The sequence below is a fragment of the Oncorhynchus mykiss genome, chromosome 6 (assembly GCF_057628025.1).
Source record: "Oncorhynchus mykiss isolate SJ-2025 chromosome 6, ASM5762802v1, whole genome shotgun sequence".
Lineage (NCBI taxonomy): Eukaryota > Metazoa > Chordata > Actinopteri > Salmoniformes > Salmonidae > Oncorhynchus > Oncorhynchus mykiss.
In genome coordinates, this window is record NC_143027.1 from 43,907,771 (window position 1) to 43,922,917 (window position 15,147).

At 43.1% G+C, this 15,147-nt stretch overlaps 1 protein-coding gene across 3 annotated transcripts in view; it reads right to left on the reverse strand.

Annotated features, from left to right (window-relative positions):
• Positions 1-961: 961 nt before the first annotated feature.
• The window catches only part of LOC110526003 (reticulon-4 receptor), a 136,522-nt gene continuing 122,336 nt past the window's right edge, over positions 962-15,147 (reverse strand). Inside the window, exons 1-2 of one of the 3 annotated variants that reach the window (XM_090237972.1) lie at positions 13,490-13,603; positions 962-3,105 (exon numbers count right to left, since the gene is read on the reverse strand). In XM_090237972.1, coding sequence (XP_090094098.1) covers positions 1,691-3,105; positions 13,490-13,529 — 1,455 coding nt within the window. In that variant the 5' untranslated portion in view covers positions 13,530-13,603 and the 3' untranslated portion in view covers positions 962-1,690. Of the gene's footprint in view, positions 3,106-7,859; positions 8,701-13,489; positions 13,604-15,147 lie in introns of those variants that run through there. The other 2 variants (XM_090237974.1, XM_021606577.3) reach the window with 2 other exon arrangements.

Here is a 15,147-nt window from a genome sequence, read left to right on the forward strand (position 1 = left end):
ATGGTTGGATTCGCGTTTATCATTGAAGGAATGAGCGTTACACCGAGGCCTGTACTCTGGAGCGGGATTGATTTGGAGGTGGAGGGTCCGTCATGGTCTGGGGCGGTGTGTCACAGCATCATTGGACTGAGCTTGTTGTCATTGCAGGCAATCTCAATGTTATGCATTACTGTGAAGACATCCTCCTCCCTCATGTGGTACCCTTCCTGCAGGCTCATCCTGACATGACCCTCCAATATTTCAATGCCACAAGCCATACTGTTTGTTCTGTGAGTGATTTCCTGCAAGACAGGAATGTCAGTGTTCTGCCATGGCCAGCGACGAGCCCGGATCTCAATCCCATTGAGCACGTCTGGGACCTGTTGAATCGGAGGGTGAGGGCTAGGGCCATTCCCCCCAGAAACGTCCGGGAACTTGCAGGTAGGTGCCTTGGTGGAAGAGTGGGGTAACATCTCACAGAAAGAACTGGCAAATCTGGTGCAGTCCATGAGGAGGAGATGCACTGCAGTACTTAATGCAGCTGGTGGCCACACCAGATACTGACTGTTGCTTTTTTATTTTGAACTCCCCTTCATGGACACATTATTCCATTTCTGTGGAACTTGCTCAGTTTATGTCTCAGTTGATGAATCTTGTTATGTTCATACAAATATTTACACGTGCTTCTTCACCTGCATTGCTTGCTGTTTGGGGTTTTAGGCTGGGTTTCTGTACAGCACTTTGAGATATCAGCTGATGTACGAAGGGCTATATAAAATAAATTTGATTGAAATTTGATTGATGTTAAGTTTCCTGAAAATAAACGCAGTTGACAGTGAGAGGACGTTACATTTTGTGCTGAGTTTATGATTGAGTAGTCATGAGTGATTATCTTTAATGCTGTTGAATTCTGTGTGATTATTAGTTATAAATTAGAGCTATCCTCCAGTGCCTAAAAATAACACATCAATAACCAACCAGCTATAGGAAAGGATAACTTTTATTCATAATATATTCATACTTGTGCACAAGTAAAATAAAATGCATATCTATGATTCCATTGCAATCTCTGTGAAACATTTAGACAGCATTATTTTAGCCAATGCTACCCGTACCCATACTGTGATGAAAACATAACTCAAACTGGGGAGAGAATAAACATTTGTCTTTACTTATAAACATAAAAAACATAACAGTACCCGACAAATGCAACACTTTTTGAATAAATAATGGGGGAGTGAAAATCTATTTTTCAACAAACAGACCCTAAACGTTCTTTGTGTTCGTTCAGACCCTCTGAATTCATGTTATTTTTTATTCATTTTTTGTGGTCTGTCTAAGCAGTCACTGTCTCAGCAGTAAAAGCTTTTGAGACAGAAAAAGGAATAAGGAGAGTCTCCAAAGTGGTGTAGCTTAGACAAGGTACAGTACATACAGAACAAACAATTTTGGGCACTGATTTGTTATATACATTAGATGAGACATGTTCTGTAAAGGCATCCTTTTTTGTTTAACTTCTTTATTATCGTAAGTCCTTGTTACCCTGGCAATGGGTCCAAACCTGACTTCCTGTGTTATCAGTCTCTGGGCTGTTAGTGGAGGTCAGAGATCACTGCAGATAGATTCTGTATCATTGTCATGAGCATTAATAACAATCTGTGAGTCCCAACAATGTTTATTTAGCATGAATCCCATCCCAGGCCCTAATGTCCTAAGACATGACCATAGAGAACCAGAACCAGATTATGGACATGAAGAGAAAACTTAGCTCCACCTGCATTGTAGATCCATGGCCTTTGAGACATTGTGCATCGGATTTGGGTTTTTTAGTGCACTTCTTTTTCTTCCTGGTTGGGGCTGTAGAAGGTTCCAGATCTTGCAGTTGGACTAAGGACTGGTCAAGGTTGTTGGACAGAGTCCCCAGAGGCCCGTCGTTGAGACTCTGCTTATTCCGGGTGGTCTCATTTTTTGTTCGCTCCTGCTCTCTGAATTTGGTCTTGGATATGTTCTCCTTCTCCTTGAGGGGGTTGTTGGTGATCTGGCGGCTGTTGTAGGATGAGGGGTCAGGGATGGTTTTCTCGGAGATGATAGAGGACTTATCATTATCTGGAAGACAACACCTGGGAATTCCATTTCCCAGAGGATATTCCGTGGAGGCAAATTTTCCAGACCACAGGTTGGAGCTGAAGAGCTGGGTTTGGATCTGAGGAGTTTCCACACACCCTTCCAGATCATCACTCTTCAGCCGTTTCAGGTCCTTCCCAAACAACTCCAATGGGACGTTACACTCAAGCTCTGAGCTGGAGCCCTTGAAGCGTTTGAACCAGTCCCACAGGGTCCTGGCCCGACAGTCACAGACCCACTGGTTCCCGTTGAGACGCAGGTACTGGAGGGACCCCAGCGGGTCCATGGTCTCCCCAGTCAGCACGGTCAGGTTGTTGTAGAACAGGAACAGTGTGGTCAGTTTTCTCAGGTCACTGAATGCTCTTGGTTGGACATAGATCACCCGGTTCTGGTGCAGCAACAGGCGGTCGAGGTTAATGAGGCCACGCAGCATGTGGTCCGATACGGTCTTGATCTTGTTGTTGTGCAGGAAGAGATAGGTGAGGTTGGCCAGGTCCAGGAAAGTGTCATCGTGCAGGGCCAGTAGGTTATTGTCCTGCAGGTAAAGGTACTGCAGGGAGAACAGTCCCTGGAACGCTCCAACAGGTAACTCCAACAGGCCGCACCTGTGCAGGTGGAGGGTGTGGAGCTTGGACAGGCCCCTGAAGGCCGTGGGGCTGATGATTCTCAGGTTACTGTTGTCCCCAATGTCCAGCTCCTCCAGCCGCTCCAGACCATAGAAGGCCCCAGCTTCGATGTGGCTGATGTTGTTGGAGTACATCCAGAGGACGGTGAGGTTGTGCACAGAGCTGAAGCTGGTGGAGCGGACCACGGTCAGCTTGTTGCTCTGGAGGAATATCCGCTGGCTCTGCACAGGGATCTCGTTGGGGATGGAGAACAGTCCTTGTTGCTGGCATGCCATGGTGGGCCGTGGCTCACTGTAACACACACATTTGACCGGGCAGCCCTCTGCTCCTCGAGGCACCAGGTTTAACCACAACACAAGGAACAGGAGTCGGCCCCCTGGAGAGAGAAGAAGAGATGAGTGGGTCAGTTCTACAAGTACATAAAAATACAGGGCTCTCAAACCCTGTTCCTGGAGAGCTACTGTACTGTAGGTTTTCACTCCAACCCTAATCTAGAACACCTGATTCTAATAATTAGCTGGTTTATAAACTGGGGTAGGAGCGAAAACCTAGCTCTCCAGGAACAGGGTTGGAGAGCCCTGCTCTAGGCTCTCACATAGTCCTCTCCTAACTAGTGATGCAGTGTGTCTTTAAAGAGAAAACCGTCCGTGATTATTTGCCCCTGGGGACCCATTTCCTCCTTGCTTCTAACGCAAGCATGAAGACCCGGACGATTGAGGAGAGGGGTCCCAAGAAGCTGATTCATTAAATATGGGTGTGTAGCTTTTAAGCAGAATCAACAAACGCTGATAGGGTGGATGGAACTAATGTTTGACATTTAGCCTGTCGCGTAAAGATAAGTGTAGTGGGAGCCTGGACCCTTTCGTGCCTGACTGAGAGGCTGAGATCTTGATGCTAGTTTTCAGGGTGGAGAGCAGAACTGGGTTCAAATAGTATTTGAAATCACTTAAAATAAGTTATCTGTTATCACTGTTGTGTTTCCAATTGTTTCCAGAAGTAATTCATTTCCGCTTGAGTTATAGGAGTTATGTGTTATAGCTAACCTAACACCGGAACATGTAGACACAGCACAGATACAAGTATAGCGATTTCACTAATTCTTTAAATGCAGATCAAGATTTCAAAGTGTGACAGCAGGAGATGCCAAATCCAATATGTCATGTCAGTTGTCAGGTGTTATTGGCAGATATTGTCCAAATCTCAGTGAATCCAGCCCTAGCGCCTGTCCTAAGTGTGGATTTCCATTCACAGCTGCCACAGCCATCACTGGAATCCCAGGCTCTGCCGTGACAGGTAGTGAAGTACTGGAAAATGCATGAGCTTTACCCTCCTTCACTCACTCCCTCCTTCCTTCCTTCTCTCCACCACTCCTGTTTTTCCTCCCCTGCCTCCCTCACTATCTCACTCCATCTCTCTTTCCTCCTCCTCCCCTCCATCCCTCTCCGTGCCTCTCTTCCTCCCTCTGAATCGGTTTTAATCCATCCCTCCCTCTCTTCATCCCCCTCCCTCATCCCTCCATCCCTTCCTGTTCTTCATGCAGCAGTTGTAGCAGCTCATCCCTGGCCATTGTTAAGCGGGAGCTGTGGTGTGGCTTGACAGCAGCCCCCTGCTGCACTTTCTCTCCAATCTCCCTCTTCAGCATTCAGCCAGACACACTATGCCACCAGAAAGCTGTTAAGTTTCCTTCCACTACTCTTTATTTCTGCATCACAACACTTTTCCCTTCCAGTTCCCAGCCACCTGCTTCTCTAACAATAGCAATATATTGTTTTGTAACTGCAGCAGGCTTTGTATCTCCTCACCGCATCTCCGCTCATTGTCTTATTTCCACCCATGCTCCAGGGAAAATGTTCTATAATGGTCTTCAATAGCATCTTTTGAATGACAGTATAGTCTAAGCCAATCAGGTGTTATCAGTTTTATAATACTAACTATTGCCTGCTGCCTGCTGCCTGCTTTCTTTATATAGAGATGTAGGATATTAATTACAGACAGTTTGCTACAGCAGGAAAATAATCATTCAGAAATAGGAAATGTGGATTATAATTAAAGGACAATTTTGTAAGGGTTGACACATTTTTCAAATCTGAAATGTAAAGGTGGAAATGTCAAAACTCAGAAGCCTTTTAAAAACCTCAAATACACTACAAGTTTTACATTTCCTGCATTGCAGTAAAGTTTTCCTGCAACAGGGTGATCAAATTAAGATCCTACATCTATAGGACTGTGTCAATTGCCTTGCCATTAGTGTTGTCAAACAGAATTAAGAAGTCCAAAGCCGTTTTTGCCCTCATCACCTCTTGCACCTTATTTTTACTGTGCTTACACTTCCGTGATTAATAACTGTGTAATAATAACCACAGTTATAACTGTGTTAACAACATAGTAGTTACATATGTTTTACTATGTAATTAAATGGTAATAGGGTTGAGGAATCAGTTACACAATTTAAACAAGGAATGAGTAATTACACATTCACTTGATGAAGGTTATTCCACATGTGTAACTACTGATGTTATTACACATTTTCTTGTTCCACTATGCAACTGTTTTGTAATTACACATTTGAACGTCACCTGTGAATTACCATATTAATAACTGAAACCAAAACCGGACCTTGTTACATGTAACAACAATTGTAACAAGACACTCCCTGTCATTAACTACCGGCTATTTTTCACTAAAGTTTATTTCTGTTTTGGAAAAAGCAACAATATAAAGTGAAGTGACATTTGAATTGCTTTGTAGTTACAATGTAACAACCTTTGCAGACAATAGGCTAACCAAGGGACTTTTCTTTAATGGATTTGACAAAGATTCATTTTCAACCATTTCAGACTCAAAGCAATAACTATTTTAGTTAGTAAAAATACAGGGTGGTAAAGCTAGCTAGCTAGCTAGCATTTCCCCATCATTCACTAATGTAGCTAGCTAACGGAAACTCATGTAAACTCGTACATTGCCTTGGTCCGTACAATTGCCCTTATTTTAGCGCCCCAGAAACGTAATACTTCCAGATCAACTGTAATGTCAATACCATTGTAAAGCACAATTTCTCTCCTTTCCAACATAATCGATTACATGACCTAAACGCTGCCCGTTTCTGCATAATTTAAACAGGCAATGAGCCCCGTCGGGTCTTTTTAAAAATGGTGGGTGGGGAAGCGAAACTAATGCGTGATAGTGAGAAGGAGAGATGTTGTGTGGGAAAATTGCTTTTTTTTTACTCGATCTGTCCAACTTATCACCTTATCGGCAGGGTAGCCTAGTGGTTGGGGGCGGCAGGGTAGCCTAGTGGTTAGAGCGTTGGACTAGTAACCGGAAGTTCAAATCCCCAAGCTGACAAGGTACAAATCTGTTGTTCTGCCCCTGAACAGGCAGTTCAGGCAGAACCCACTGTTCCTAGGCCGTCATTGAAAATAAGAATTTGTTCTTAACTGATTTGCCTAGTAAAATAAAGGTTAAAAAAAAAAGAAATTATCGCCTCTAAATTGTAAATACAACACTATAGAGTTTATATAATGTGTCATTACATACCTATTTGAAGGTTTGTGTCAAATTTTAATCGGGTTTTTAGGGCGGTGCTAAAGTGATCTTAGAAGTAAGCGGCTTTGAGAATGATGATGACGCAAAAAATGACTAGGTATCCCCCCTTACCCGCGTCACTGTCCATTTCTTGTTTTTAAAGAATGATAGTGCTACACCTGGTGGAGAGAGATTGTAAGACAGAAATAGTTGCTTTATACGTGCTGTACGTTACGACATGACACGTCAAGATGTAACAGAGGGTCAGTTTTTTCAACTTTTCTCCAATACTATAGAGCCATTACCATGTCGATCAACGCTTGAATAGAAACCTAGTTCACACCCCCGATTTTGACGTCAACGCAGTCGCTACAGTCCCAGTAGTTTACTTTGTAGCCATGTTTGAATGTTGCGGTCGCGCACATTTGTACGGAATGGGGTGAGTTTACGTTAGCTAGATGGCTAGCTAGGCACTGGTAGCCTAATGTCAACACGTTTTCCAACTCAGTTAAGAAACTTTACTAAATCATCATAAAACTCATAAAACATTTTGTTTACAATGTTATTTCACTATTTTGGAGACTTACATTGAACTTTGCACATTAAAAACATGACAAATGAAGAGACAGAAATAACATGGAACTTCCACTTGGCTGCATAGGAGAGTTGTGAGAGGTCAGTGTGATGTCAGTGTTCTTTTGGCTTCTTTTTTATTTATTTATTGTTCTTTTGAATGTACAAACATGTAAATAAATAGTGAACAAAAAGGTTAAAAGGATAAGACCCTTTAAAAAAAAAAAAATCTGCGTAAGACGACATACACAAATCTAACTGCCTGTAGCTCAGGACCTGAAGCAAAGATATGCATATTCTTGATACCATTTAACAGCTTCCACCCCCAAGCCATAAGACTCATGAACAGCTAATCAAAGGGCTACCCAGACCCCTCTTTTACGCTGCTGCTACTCTCTGTTTATCGTTTTTGCATGGTCACTTTAACGCTAGCTACGTGTGCATACTACATCAATTACCTCGACCAAAATATAAAAAAGCTAAATGTAAACAATTTTGTATGAGTTTACCAGGAAATTATGTCACACTGACCTTTCACCTCTCAAACTGTACTCTGCAGACAAAATGGAAGTCACATACAATTTCTGTCTCTTAATTTGTCGTTGGCATTTAATTGAATGTCCTCCTGTCTCCAAATTTCTCCTGGATAGCCTATGGTCTGCAAAGGTTGTTTCATTGTAAATACAAAGGTTGTTACATTGTAACTAAGTAATTATAAAGCTTATACACTACTGGGTTTCACTTTACGTTGCTTGCTCCTGGTTAGGTACATGATAATGACAAGAATATCCTATGTAACTACATTGTTCTTACAATACACTTGATTCGGAATAGCCTTTGAGCCAGGTCATGGAATAACCTTCAGCAAGTGAATGTGTAATAACACATTCCTTTTTCCAATTGTTTAATAACTGATTCCGCAACAACCCTATTACCATGTAGTTATAGTAAAACCTATGAAACGATTATGTTAACACAGTTATGAATGTGCTAGTTACATAGTAATAGGGGCAACCTAATGTAAAGTGTTACCTCAATACATACAGTATATAAGTATACTGTTATCGTTTTGGTGCCAACCTTCATATCAAACAATCACAAAATGTAGCATAAATCCACAAAGAAATATATCTTATTTTGCTTTGCCAGCTTTGGTTTCAACATTGAATCTCCCCTTTCTGGTGTGTCGAAACACAGCCCAACACAGCACAATGTCACACATCCACAACTCCAGAAACGGGTGTTTCAGAAACTGGCATCCCACGAGAAAAATCCATTATGGTCCAACAGCAATCTTAACTCTGTCTAAGATGAGCCAAGAACCTCTTTGTCTTATGGCGACGATACAAAGTCAAACATCCTCCCAAGCTCTTAGTAAACTGAAGCTCAATGACTCAGGCTCGCTTCCGTGTTGGAGAAGCAATTGTCTTCACAAAAGGATGCAAAGTCTGAGTCCCAAGTGGCACCCTAGTCCCCATATAGTGCACTACTTTTGACCAAAGCACTATGCCATTTGTGACACAGACAGAGAGGCGGACAGGGGGACAGAGGTGGAGATATGCCCAGACAGTTAACAACCTGGTGATGAACGGCAGACATCAAGCATAATCCTCACTTGTCTAATTGTATTATTTGCCAAAACAAAACAAAAGACTATGAACAATGTGGGAGAACAGAGAACACTCCAGATAATAGCGAGGGGTGAGGAGGGGTAAGGAGGACATAAGTGGGAGCAGCCAGAGAGCGCTGTTTACTTAGCGCAGCAGTGCATGACAAGCCTGACACCCTCCAGCTCATTTGCATATATCCCTGGCTGTGTGTGTATGTGTGAACTACTTCACTACTCTAGCCCCATCCATGGCTTTCTCTCAGCATGATAGAGGCATCCTATCCCAACCCTGGCAGCACCTTGAGAGCACACAGGACATGCAAAAAGGGGATCCAGGGGATCTGCAATCCATCATACTGGCTTCACTCTGAAGAGGCTTGGATTGGGCCCGGATGGGTAACATGACAGTATTATCCTTCAGCAGAGAGGAGAGGAGTGTGGAAAGGAAGGGAAGAGAAGTGATGTCTCTCTCTGAGATAGATGACACAGAGCATCTCAAGGGATGCAATGGCCTCTTTCTTTCTTTACTCACACAACATTAGTGATTGTTGTTTCTATGTGGATTTCAACATGTTCTTAATATATTCAAGATGTTTGTACGTTAGGCGGTTTGTTGTAAATGCACTCATGCATACAAATGCACCCTTATATCATGTTGAAATGAATAATTTAGATCAGTCATATCAGGTGATGTGGTGTTATTTTCCCAAAGCGCTGTCACAAAGTGGTTGTAAACCCAAGTGATTGTGTATGGTGAGAGTGCATTAAAACCTCTTCCCTACTGTCATCTAAGGACCTACATTTTGACTGAATGGTGACCGGATTTGAAAAGTTGGTACCACTCCTAAATGCTTCCCCCCAGGAACATACAGGCATGGAACTACTTTTCCTAAATGTTCCTAAATGTTTTCCCCAAAGAACATTATGCAGGGATGGAACAGATGCTCTCTTGTAACTGTAAATAAAGATGTGTGCATCCTGATCAAACCCGGAGTCATTGGAGTCACTACCTGGTCGTTGGCCTGCTCTGTGTGTGTTTGTGTGTGCATATGTGAAAGTATGTGTGTGCGCATTTGCATTTGAGTGTGCATGTGTGTGTGTGTGTTTCTAGGGGACACCATGGTCTAGCATGCAGACAAGGACACAATTAGCGGAGGGGCAGAGGGACAGATCATGTTCTGTCTGCGACACATCTGAAAGAAAGAAAGAAAGAAAGAAAGAAAGAAGGGAGCAACCGTGTGTGTAGCTGGGTGTGTGTGTGAGGGGAGGGGGGATGAGGAGAGAAGGATGGGCGTTATGTGTGGGAGAAGTGAGAAGTGAAAATATACCAGATTGTGAACTACTAGCCCCAAAACACTGTATTTTCAGATGCACGACTCTTCACTTGTAAAATGGGAAACATTACCAGAATACAACACTGACACAATTTTTTACATTTTACCTTTATTTAACTAGGCAAGTAACAAATTCTTATTTTCAATGACGGCCTGTTCAGGGGTAGAACGACAGATTCGTACCTTGTCAGCTTGGGGATTTGAACTTGCAACCTTCCGGTTACTAGTCCAAAGCTCTGGTTACTAGTCCAACGCTCTAACCACTAGGCTACCCTGCTAGCAAGTCACTGGGTGAAGGCCTCAAAGCACAGCATGTTTAGAATGCTTGTCATCATTTCTAAAATGGTCAACACAATGCCGAGACCAACTTTAAAAAAAAACTGTGACATAATTTATTCCAGCAAATCACTTAAAGTCTGGGATGAAGTTATGAAAACCTGAGACCACTTGTCCTGATTTGTAGTTGGAATCCAACCAACATGCCCTCAATACGACCTCATGTCATCACGGTAAAATGGGAAGATTGTAATAGATGACATTGAAGTCCCTATGGGAGGTTTTTAGAGGTTTCTTCCATACAGTTATCTCTCTGCACCCCAAACCCAAAGCCCTTGCCACTTAGCACATTCAATTGTGTAGAATGTATAATGCAAGTAATGTAAGCTGAAAATAATGTAGGCTTCAGTTGAGAAAGTGTGCGTGGGAGCCATATCAGAAGAGTTGGCCTACTTTGTGTTATACCATGCGGTTCATCCATATCCTTTATGGCCCATAGCATAGCACATCTATGTACAGTAACAGCAAGCGTCATTCTGCATGAGCATATTTTCTTCAGCAAAAGTAACTTAATTATGCCATGTAGAAGCACATAAGTATAACGTAGATATGCCAATCTCTCACCATTGCCGCTTTTATAGACCCCCTTCAGACCCCAGCTTTGCCCTGGACACCATATGTGAATTGATTGCCCCCCATCTATCTTCAGAGTTCAAACTGTCAGGTCAGTATTGACCTCATCCCATCAGTAGAGGATGCCTGGTTGCTCTTTAAAGGTGCTTTCCTCGCCATCTTAAATAACCATGACCCATAAAAAATGTAGAACTAAGAGCAGATATACACAGTCAGTTAGGAAAGCTAAGGCTAGCTTTCTCAAACAGAAATTTGCATCCTGTATAGAGGTCGACCGATTATGATTTTTCAACGCCGATACCGATAATTGGAGGACCAAAAAAGCCGATACCGATTAATCGGCCATTTTTTTTTTTTTTGTAATAATGACAATTACAACAATACTGAATGAACACTTATTTTAACTTAATCTAATACATCAATAAAATCAATTTAGCCTCAATTAAATAATGAAACATGTTCAATTTGGTTTAAATAATGCAAAAACAAAGTGTTGGAGAAGAAAGTAAAAGTGCAATATATGCTATGTAAGAAAGCTAACGTTTAAGTTCCTTGCTCAGAACATGAGAACATATGAAAGCTGGTGGTTCCTTTTAACATGAGTCTTCAATATTCCCAGGTAAGAAGTTTTAGGTTGTAGTTATTATAGGAATTATAGGACTATTTCCCTCTATACCATTTGTATTTCATTAACCTTTGGCTATTGGATGTTCTTATAGGCACTTTAGTATTGCCAGTGTAACAGTATAGCTTCCGTCCCTCTTCTCGCTCCTCCCTGGGCTCGAACCAGGAACACAACACAGCCACCCTCGAAGCAGCATTACCCATGCAGAGCAAGGCAAACAACCACCCCAAGGCTCAGAGCGAGTGACGTTTGAAACGCTATTAGTGCGTGCTAACTAGCCAGCCATTTCACTCCGGTTACACCAGCCTAATCTCGGGAGTTGATAGGCTTGAAGTCATAAACAGCGCAATGCTTGACGCACAATGAAGAGCTGCTGGCAAAACGCACGAAAGGGCTGTTTGAATGAATGTTTACGCACCTGCTTCTGCCTACCACCGCTCAGTCATATACTTAGATACTTGTATGCCTGTATGCTCAGTCAGATTATACGCAACGCAGGACACGCTAGATAATATCTAGTAGTATCATCAACCATGTGCAGTTAACTGTGTAGTGATTATGATTGATTGTTTTTATAAGATAAGTTTAATGCTAGCTAGCAACTTACCTTGGCTTACTGCATTCACCAAACAGGCAGTCAGGCTCCTTGTGGAGTGCAACGGTCATTATTAAATTGGACTAGTTAACTGTAAACTTGCAAGACTGGATCCCCCAAGCTGACAAGGTGAAAACCTGTCGTTCTGTCCCTGAATGAGGCAGTTAACCCACTGTTCCTTGGCCGTCATTGAAAATAAGAATGTGTTCTCTAACTGACTTGCCTAGTTAAATAAAGGTGTAAAAAATATATTTAAAAAAATACCGATTTCCGATTGTTATGAAAACTTGAAATCGGCCCTAATTAATCGTCCATTCCGAGTAATCGGTAGACCTCTAATCCTGTAGCACTAATTCCAAAAAGTTTTGGGACACTGTAAAGTCCATGGAGAATAAGAGCACCTCCTCCCAACTTCCCACTGCACTGAGGCTAGGAAACACTGTCACCACCGATAATTCTACAATAATCGAGAATTTAAATAAGCACGTTTCTGCGGCTGGCCATACTTTCCTCCTGGCTACCCCTAGCCTGACCAACAGCTCAGCTCCCCCTGCAACAACTTGCCCAAGCACCCCCCCGCTTCTCCTTCACCCAAATCCAGACAGCTGATGTTCTGAAAGAGCTGCAAAATCTGGATCCCTACAAGTCAGCTGGGCTAGATAATCTGGATCCTCTCTTTCTAAAATGATCCACCGAAATTGTTTCAACCCCTATTACTAGCCTGTTTAACCTCTCTTTCGTATCGTCTGAGATCCCCAAAGATTGGAAAGCTGTCACGGTCATCTCCTCTTCAAAAGGGGAGACACTCTAGACCCAAACTGTTATAGACCTATATCCATCCTGCCCTGCCATTCTAAAATCTTTGAAAGCCAAGTTAACAAACAGATCACCGACCATTTCGAATCCCACCATAACTTCTCCACTATGCAATCTGGTTTCCGAGCTGGTCATGGGTGCACCTCAGCCACACTCAAGGTCTTAAACGATATCATAACCGCCATCGATAAAAGACAGTACTGTGCAACCATCTTCATCGACCTGGCCAAGGCTTTCGGGGTCAATCACCGCATTCTTATCGGCAGACTCAATAGCCTTGGTTTCTCAAATGACTCTTCACTTGGTTCACCAACTACTTCTCAGATAGAGTTCAGTGTGTCAAATCGGAGGGCCTGTTGTCCGGGCCTCTGGCAGTCTCTATGGGGGTGCCACAGGGTTCAATTCTTAGGGCCGACTCTTCTCTGTATACATCAATGATGTCGCTCTTGCTGCTGGTAATTCTCTGATCCACCTCTACGCAAACAACACCATTCTGTATACAACTGGCCCTTCTCTGGACACTGTGTTAACAAACCTCCAAACAAGCTTCAATTCCATACAACACTCCTTCCGTGGCCTCCAACTGCTTTTAAATGCCAGCAAAACTAAATGCATGCTCGATTGTTGCCTGCACCCGCCGGCCCGACTAGCATCACTACTCTGGGCGGTTCTAACTTAGAATATGTGGACAACTACATACAATATATACTGTATTCTATACCATCTACTGCACCTTGCCTATGCGACTCGGCCATCGCTAATCCATATACTTACATGTACATATTTTCATTCCCGCCTTTATATTTGTTTGCATTAGGTAGTTGTTGGGGAATTGTTAGATTACTTGTTCCCCTCTCTCCACTGGGATTCTCTGCCTCTAACCCTATTACAGGAGCCGAGTCACTGGCTTACTGGTGCTCTTCCATGCCGTCACTAGGAGGGGTGCGTCACTTGAGTGGGTTGAGTCACTGACGTGGTCTTCCTGTCTGGGTTGGCGCCCCCCCTTGGGTTGTGCCGTGGCAGAGATCTTTGTGGGCTATACTCGGCCTTGTCTCAGGATGGTAATTTGGTGGTTGAAGATATTCCTCTAGTGGTGTGGGGACTGTGCTTTGGCAAGGTGGGTGGGGTTATATCCTGCCTGTTTGGCTCTGTACTCGGTGTATCATCGGATGGGGCCACAGTGTCTCCTGACCCCTCCTGTCTCAGTCTCCAGTATTTATGCTGCAGTAGTTTATGTGTCGGGGGGCTAGGGTCACTCTGTTATATCTGGAGTATTTCTCCAGTGTCCTGTGCGAATTTTAGTATGCTCTCCCTTTCTTTCTCTCTCTCTCCTGGGCACCTGGGCACCTGAGCCCTAGGAGCCTTGATGACTCCTTGTTGTCCCCAGTCCACCTCCAGTTTCAACTGTTCTGCCTGCGGCTATGGAACCCTGACCTGTTCACCGGACGTGCTACCTGTCCCAGACCTGCTGTTTTCAACTCTCTAGAGACAGCAGGAGCAGTAGAGATACTCTCAATGATCGGCTATGAAAAGCCAACTGACATTTACTCCTGAGGGGCTGACCTGTTGCACCCTCGACAACTACAGTGATTATTATTATTATGATGTAAGAAGGGCTATATAAATACATTTGATTTTATATTATTGCACTCGGAACTAGAAGCACAAGCATTTCGCTACACTCGCATTAACATCTGCTAACCATGTGAAGAAAATAACATTTGATTTGACATAGGCGGATGTGGCGGATTGAGACGCAGCCCAGATATCTCAGCTTAAATTCACGGATTTTGGGATTTTTGTATCATGTTACTTAGATTGACGCGCTGGTGCGTCAATAGACTCAAGGTTAAAATCTTCTTATTGGATTATTTTATATATTTTACATGAGATAAAACCACACAGAGGGCCAAAGATACTTACAGACCCCTGTGATAATCTGAAGTACCCAAAAAAGGCCAGAAGATTTCATCTGATAGAATTCCCTCCCAAACTGGTAGTTTACTGGTAAACTTAAAAAATGTCCAGTAATATACTCTCCATTTGAAACCCTAAATGTGACAGACTGATAGAGCTTTTGAAGGCGGGTAGAAATATGAACTGTGAACGGTTTGAGAGACAAACCACTCTCTTATCACCCCTCTCTTATCACCCCTCTCACCCCTCTCTTATCTCTTTAATATGTCGTGTAACCTCACGCTATCTGCTCTGTTTCTGCAGTCTCTGCACTTTGGTGGAGGGCTGTGCTCTGTCGCTAACTACGCAGGCAGTCGACAAATGTGTCATCCACAATCATCTCAGGCTTAGCTTGATTGGGAGAGGGCCAAAGGGTGTGCTTCAATTGATAAACCAAAGTACGTCAGCAAGTCTAACAAACAGGATGGGCTAATCCTTCAGTGATGCGTTATAGTGTTGTGCTGGAGTTCAATTTA